At 44.7% G+C, this 7500-nt stretch overlaps 1 protein-coding gene across 3 annotated transcripts in view; it reads left to right on the top strand.

Annotated features, from left to right (window-relative positions):
• Positions 1 to 7500, top strand: part of lrguk (leucine-rich repeats and guanylate kinase domain containing) — a 45058-nt gene that overhangs the window by 28592 nt on the left and 8966 nt on the right. For 2 of the 3 annotated variants that reach the window (XM_063218021.1, XM_063218019.1), the window contains 4 exons: positions 1154 to 1267; positions 2001 to 2161; positions 4627 to 4715; positions 6393 to 6476. In XM_063218021.1, coding sequence (XP_063074091.1) covers positions 1154 to 1267; positions 2001 to 2161; positions 4627 to 4715; positions 6393 to 6476 — 448 coding nt within the window. The remainder of the gene's footprint in view (positions 1 to 1153; positions 1268 to 2000; positions 2162 to 4626; positions 4716 to 6392; positions 6477 to 7500) is intronic. The other variant, XM_063218020.1, reaches the window with a different exon arrangement.

The following is a 7500-nucleotide window of genomic DNA, read 5'->3' as shown; positions in this document are numbered from 1 at the left end:
AACCAAACACTTAGCGGAATGCATTACTAAATCAACAGCGAGACAGAGACCAACTGTTGGATGGGGTAGTTGTGTGTGCCAGTGTCATTGTCCAAATCACTTGGACGAATTGTTCTGTAATGGATGTCACCTCCATTGCCAGCCAGCGCAGTCTACTAAAGGACAGCGACCAGCTGCTGGTGGGACCAGCGCAGCTTCCACATGAATTAGAGTTTCTGTGAACAGCACTGTTTTGACAGCTGTGCTCTGCTCTGCTGTGTTGTGTTGGGCTGGGAACTTGGCACAGCTGTGGGTCCTCTTTTCTAAAGAGGATACGTGATTGTGAATTGGGACGAAAGGGAAAAACATGTCCCATCGTCAAAATTAGGAAGGAAAAAATGACAGCTGTTCAAGGCGAGCTCTGCCCAAAATGTCCTCTCATTCAGTAATTTAGTGCACTATATGTGTACATAGAGTATATTCATACACTGCTGTTAGTCCCACTACATCAGTGGTCTCCAATTATTTTTCTTCAAGGGCCAAATTATGTAGAGCAAGTGATGCCAACGCCCCAACCCAATGAGAAACAAGTTAGATGTCTGGACAGAGATACGATTTTCGCTTTTCCGTTTTCCCTTCTTGTCAATGTCTGTTATGAGACTGTTCGCATAAGATCGAACTCTCTGTGAATGTTTATATGACCCACTGAAGTTTTAGTGATCAAAAAACACACACATTAATGTTTGCCAAATGTTTGCCATGTCTGGGCCGGATTTGGCCCGCAGGCCTTTGTTTGGAGGCCAAGGCACTACATTATACTGTAACACACTGTAAAGTATTAAGATGGTTTAGTAATGTAACATATGCATATGAATTTTCCACCATATGAATGAACCATTCATCATGTACTGTCAGTAAATATCATGGAATTTTAGCAGTATAGTGCTTTTGTTTGGTGTGTTGGCAATTTGAAAGACTGGCTATCACAAATTGATGACCACAGAGTTGAATGTCTTCGCAATATTTTGGGCATTTGGTGTTACGGGAAGTCAAAGAAATTCTGTTTTATGGTCAGGGAAAGTCATGGAATTGTATGTCTGACATGGAGTGGGAACCCTGTTTTACACTACAGTGTACCATCATCTGTTAAGGCGTTTCCCATTCATTCCTACAGATGACAGAAAGGAGGCCTACCTGACCCTGAGGCAGTCTGTGAGGGAGTACCTTGGACTGGTGGAGCAGGAGAGGACCCCGGCCACCACCCCCAGCCCTGACAACACCTCCACAGGTGAAGACCCTTAACCAGGTCAACCTCTACCACCACCACCATCCATACTTAGTTACTAAAAGCACATCCACACAGCAACGCAACAAGGGTTTTTTTTTCACCAGGTAAATGTTGCCATGTGGATGGGGCCTAAGTATCATAGTTAGAGAGTTCCCCGGCCACCACCCCCAGTCCTGACAACACCTCCACAGGCAAAGACCCATAACCAGGTCAACCTCCACCAGCACCATCCATACTTAGTTACTAAAAGCACATCCACACAGCAACGCAACAAGGGTTTTTTTTTTTCACCAGGTAAATGTTGCCATGTGGATGGGGCCTAAGTATGATAGTTAGAGAGTTCCCCGGCCACCACCCCCAGTCCTGACAACACCTCCACAGGCAAAGACCCATAACCAGGTCAACCTCCACCAGCACCATCCATAGTTTTACTAAGTAATTAGTCTACTTTATTCTTTAATACTAAGGGGGGCATTGACAGGCTTATGATGAGGTCAAGGAGGCGTTGGGACTGGGAGGCTTATGATAAAGTCAAGGGGGTGTTTGTTCAAAAAAGGTTGAGAAGCACTAATATAACTAACTTACTTAGTTGAACTCAAAGTATGGGCTGACAAAAAGCAATCGTGCTGCATGCCTCACCTTACCCGGTCTACTTGTACATGTCACAATACCAAAACAATTTTCAACAGAATGCTCTACCTGTTTATTTTAAGTATGGCTCGCTTCTGTGCAGGGGGCATGACGAGTGACTCCTTGGTGATGGATAGGGGCCGTGGCCAATCAAGGGCCGAGCTGAGCACTAAAAGTCCCGCCTCCCCCGATGAGGAGCTCGCACACAGCGCCAACTACCGCAGCAAGCTACAGGCCGAACTCACGCCAGACAAGACCTCCGCCGTGAGTGTCACACATACAGTAATACACATGACTTACCATTGACACGTTTACAGACATTTGTGCTGTGAGGAGGGGCAATATGAGTGATTCATTTGTTACAATCCAGTGCCACATATTCCTGCTTTCATCATTTATAATCCAGTGCCACATATTGCAGATGACGTAGTATTAGGTCTTCCGCACACCGGCTCCGACAAAGTGCTGAGCACTGCTGGGCAAAAGTTCGATTTCATTGTTTTCGATAGAACCCCGCACACTGGCGCCGATGTCCGCGGATATTCGCCGATGTCGGATAGCAATTAGAGACGAGTTCTATTTTGTCTGCGCCGCCCATTGACTATCAGTGCTATGTTCGTGTGAAATTTGGTTTGGGGGTCCGAATTATGTCGGAAGCAAAGGGCGCCGCAGTGCTTTCGGAGCCAATGTGCGGACGGCCTTACCTGTCCAATTCAACCAGGAATTGAATGGTAACCTGGTGGAATTGGACAAGTACTTTGTAAAACCAAGTAATTTGGAATATGTGGCATTGGATTATAAGTGATGAATCCAGGTTGCCCGTCAGTGTTCCTCACACACACCACAAGAATTGGTATTACACTCTAGATCAGTGTTTCCCAACCAGGGGTACGTGTACCACTGGGGGTACGCGAGCACACCTCAGGGGGTACGCGGAAAAATGTAATAATAACAAATATATTGACTGTAGTCACATTGGGATAGAGCAACAGAACATGAGTGAGGGCGAGGGGGTACATGTCATATGACAAAATGGCTTAGGGGGTACCCAGGACAAAAAAGGTTGGGGGACACTGCTCTAGTCTACTAATACATTGGGGCCAGACATTAGCTGTACACAGCTTTATTAACACTGTACTATATAGGGACTGTGATGGCCTAGTGGCCAAAGTCACTTTCAGAGAGGAAGATACCGCACACTCTTGTCCATCGTGCTGATTTTTATTTACAGAAACAACGTTTCGGCCAGTGTGGCCTTTCTCAAGTTTTCTCAAGTGGCCAAAGTAACAGATTCATGACAGCAGGATGACAGGTTCGAATCTGGAAATGACCAGTACAGCTGTCTCCAAAAGTGTTGTCGCCTATCCATCTATTTGGAATAACTAATTTGCTAATAACCTGACTTTCAATTAATCACTTGGCTTCAGAGGTCACTCATATGAAAGCTACAACCCTCCCGAATGAAGTTTTATGTACAAAAATAAATTTCATGCACCAAAGAAAGATTGACCCTTTAATGAACACAGACAGGGCAGAATATGAAAAAAGAAACATGGTGCATAAAGTGAAACATGGTAGGGATACAGCTCTTATGAGGAGCTGCATGCATGCTGCATGTGTTTGAGGGCTTTTATCATGGATTAAATCATGAAGTTAAAATGTATTGCTCTACGAATAGCAAATATGTCACCATCTTTCATTGACCTTCATTGTTTTTCATTGTGTTGCTTTCCATGATTACAACGACCCTAAACATACACCTAAGGCCAAGGTTGATTTCCTGAATAGGTGAGAGTGATTCAGTGATTAAGAATGACACCCGATCTGCGTGTTCGAAGTGTTTTGAAGTGACTTATCTGCTCATTTTCACATTATGTTCGATAGGCGACAAAACTTTTGTCTTGTGAAAATCTGCCCTGTCTGTGTTCATTAAAGGGTCAATCTTTCTTTGGTGCATGAAATTTATTTTTGTACATAAAACTTCATTCGGGAGGGTTGTAGCTTTCATATGAGTGACTTCTGAAGCCAAGTGATTAATTGAAAGTCAGGTTATTAGCAAATAAGTTATTCCAAACAGATGGATAGGCGACAACACTTTTGGAGAGGGCTGTAGTGCTGCTGAGCTGTCCTGAGCATGGGACTGCACCACTCTCATGGCTTTTCCACCACTTGCCATATGTTACGGGAATGAACTGCATATGATCATCATAATCAAATATTGTGCAGCACAAGCATAAAATCAACATCCATTGTGCATCCCTCGCCACATTTATATTCACTGTTGCTGGTTTGTGAGATGATGTTGACTTTAATGTAAAATCACACAGCGTATGATAATCTTTATCCATCAAATCAAAGCAAATTCGATTTTGTTGTGTACTTGGCGAATTGCCATCATCTCTTAGCAGGATCATCACTTGGGGGGGGGAATGGGTCAGTTGTCCCGGGTTCACAGATGAGGGGGTTCCCAGAATTGTGGCCCCATTACATTGTATGCATTGAGAGGGGGGGCATTTCAGGTGATTTTTGCCCTGGGCCCAGTCAAAACTATCAGCAGCCCTGCCTTTTCGTATGCATCATGGTCATGTAGTATTTCTCAAGAGTGAAAAAATGTATTAGAACGCTATTTGTTTGTGTGTAATAACTTGTTTGTTTGTTTGTTTGTTTGTTTTCTTCCTCTGTGTGTGTGTTGATGTGTGGTGATTATTATGGGATGTTGCTGTTGCTAGGAGCAGGCGTCCATCTCCAGGCGAAGGCAGATGGTGCAGGAGGCCCTGATGGGGAGGAGTCCTGCTGCATACTCACAGCTCTTCAAGAGGTATACATACGCAGCCTGCCTTGGAGTGTGTGTGTGTGTGTGTGTGTGTGTGTGTGTGTGTGTGTGTGTGTGTGTGTGTGTGTGTGTGTGTGTGTGTGTGTGTGTGTGTGTGTGTGTGTGTGTGTGTGTGTTTGTGTGTGTGTGTGTGTGTGTCTGCGTCTGCGTCTGCGTCTGTGCGTGCATCCGTGCATCCGTGCATGCTTGCTCTTCAGGAGGTCACAACTATATGACTACAGGTCTAGGTCTCTCTCTCTCTCTCTCTCTCTCTCTCTCTCTCTCTCTCTCTCTCTCTCTCTCTCTCTCTCTCTCTCTCTCTCTGTATGATGGTGCGGGTGGCCCTCATTGGCTCGAGTCTGTCAGTGTGTCTGCCACATGTCTGTCTGTCTGTCTGTCTGTAACGTCCAGTTCTTACTCTGATTTCCTGAAGTGACCTGACACAGACAAATTAAACTTTTGAAAACTTTGAGCTTTGAAAACTTGTTATTGACAATCATAACATCAGACCCTGTTATTATGGACACCTGAGGCAAATAAGCCACGGTACATTCATTTTGAAATTACTTGTTATTATCTTGACACAAATCAGGCAGAAAGCAACGACTCATTTGATCATCTTAACCCCGGAATGCCTCAACCATGAGGTCATGTAGTATTTAGGGTTCAACTGACAAATCCCTGAGTTGTAACATGCTGTACATTGTCAGCAATGTTTGCGTGTGAGTTGTTCAGCCTCCAGGGCAGAGGATGGTGGTGGAGGTGGAGGAGGGAGACAGCACTCAAGGAGGTAGACAGCAACTGTATCTCCCCCCTAGCTTTCTCCACCTTAATTTTTTTCCTGTCACTAGGAATGCACAATACCACTTTTTTTCGAAAACCAATTTGAGTACAATCGTTTTTGTACTTGTCGACACAAGAGTACAGATACCGATTCTTTTACCCCCAACATACAATGAAAATAAACACACAGCCTTGTATTTTCCACTTAGTATATTTGTTTTATTGATCATTTCCATTTAGTTTTCCAGCAGTTTTAAATGTTAGTAATTGTACGAGGTGGCGCTTTTTCTCCCCATGCTGCTTTCAAGTCAACAGAACGTGCTGAGATATTATGTTTTTTCGTGTTATAGCAGTACCGGTGCCTTGTATTGGCAAGTGTTTCACGAGTACGAGTTTAATGAGCAAGTATCGGGGCCAGGTGCATCCCTACCTGTCATCTTTTGTTTTTTTCCTCTTATGATCTAACGGCTTGTCAGAGAGAGAGAGAGGGAGAGAGAGAGAGAGAGAGATCCGTTTTTTTCCACAATTTCACCTTCTGTCACTGGTGTGTTGTGAGGTATTGAAGGGTGAATTCAGCCAGTCAGTCAGTAGAGCATTGGGAAGCCCCTCAGCAAACTCCTCAGCTCATTCCTCTCACCCTCAGGCTATGTACTGTATAAGCACATTCCCTCACGCTTCAGGTCACAGTCTCCAATGGACTGCAGAGTCAAGGAGTCAAGGAGTCATGGCTGTCATTGCTGTGTGTGTGCGTACGTGTGTGTGTGTGGTGTGTGTGTTTGTCTATATATGTGTGTGTGTGTGTGTCTGCCTAAGTCTGTCTGTTCCTTCGTATTAATACCCTAATTGTGTGTGTGTGTGTGTGTGTGTGTGTGTGTGTGTGTGTGTGTGTGTGCTCCACAGGTGTGCAAACACAGCTCCATCAGCACTGACCTCCACACAGCGGCATGCAGGGGGCAACCCACCCTACCCTGACGACGATAGCAGGTCAGTAACACACACACACACACACACACACACACACACACACACACACACACACACACACACACACACACACACAAATACACTAACACTTACTCACTTTCTGTCAGTCAGCTGGTCAGTTATTTGTTCTGTTATTGTGTACACACACACACAGAGACACACACAGAGACACACACACACACACACATACAGACACACACACACACACACACACACACACACACACACACACACACACACACACACACACACACACACACACACACACACACACACACACACACAGATACACACACACACACACCATCATCAGACACACCACTCAGCTCCATTGCTCTCCACCGACATCGTCATCTTCCCTCTGACCCTCCACGGCCACCCTCCACAAAGAGTGAGGGGAGCACGATATTGAGACACCCATCACTGCCCACGACCCCCTGCCCTCCTGCCCAACCCTCTGAGCCATCATCACCTCCAGCCCAGAGTTGTAGATAAAACAGGGTTTGAAAGTGCTTTGATCTCCGGTCACATGGTTTTTCACTAGTCTCAAAGATTCTGAGTAAGTCCATCCCTGCCATGTGTTCGTGTTATTAGACTGGCTAGGTTTTGAGTATTAATTATACAACGTTGGCTGTTCTGCTGCTGTCTTGAAGCAAGTTACCATTTAAGGTAATGTAATTACACATTGAAATGTATTGAAATCTGGTGCTTTTATCACATTCAATACCAGGAACGTAATTTAACTTTTTTACTCCCCATGCATTGAACGCCAGCATGGGATGGCATTTCTTCTAAATTTCGCCAAAGCTTTACTATCCATGACACATATGGAAGGACTTTGGAACTTTGCTGCAATAAAAAATGGAAAAGATTGAATAGAAATATATCACAGCAGATGCGATAGCAGCAGTAGCAATCAGCGTTGAGTGAGTGAGTTCAACCATTACAAAAGATAAAGTTAAACAAACGTGCCTTGCTAGCATCGCTTGGTGATTGTCTAAAATTAGCATCGCTAACCCTCACC

The sequence above is a fragment of the Engraulis encrasicolus genome, chromosome 15 (genome assembly GCF_034702125.1).
Source record: "Engraulis encrasicolus isolate BLACKSEA-1 chromosome 15, IST_EnEncr_1.0, whole genome shotgun sequence".
NCBI lineage: Eukaryota > Metazoa > Chordata > Actinopteri > Clupeiformes > Engraulidae > Engraulis > Engraulis encrasicolus.
This window is presented reverse-complemented; position numbering and strand designations above follow the sequence as displayed.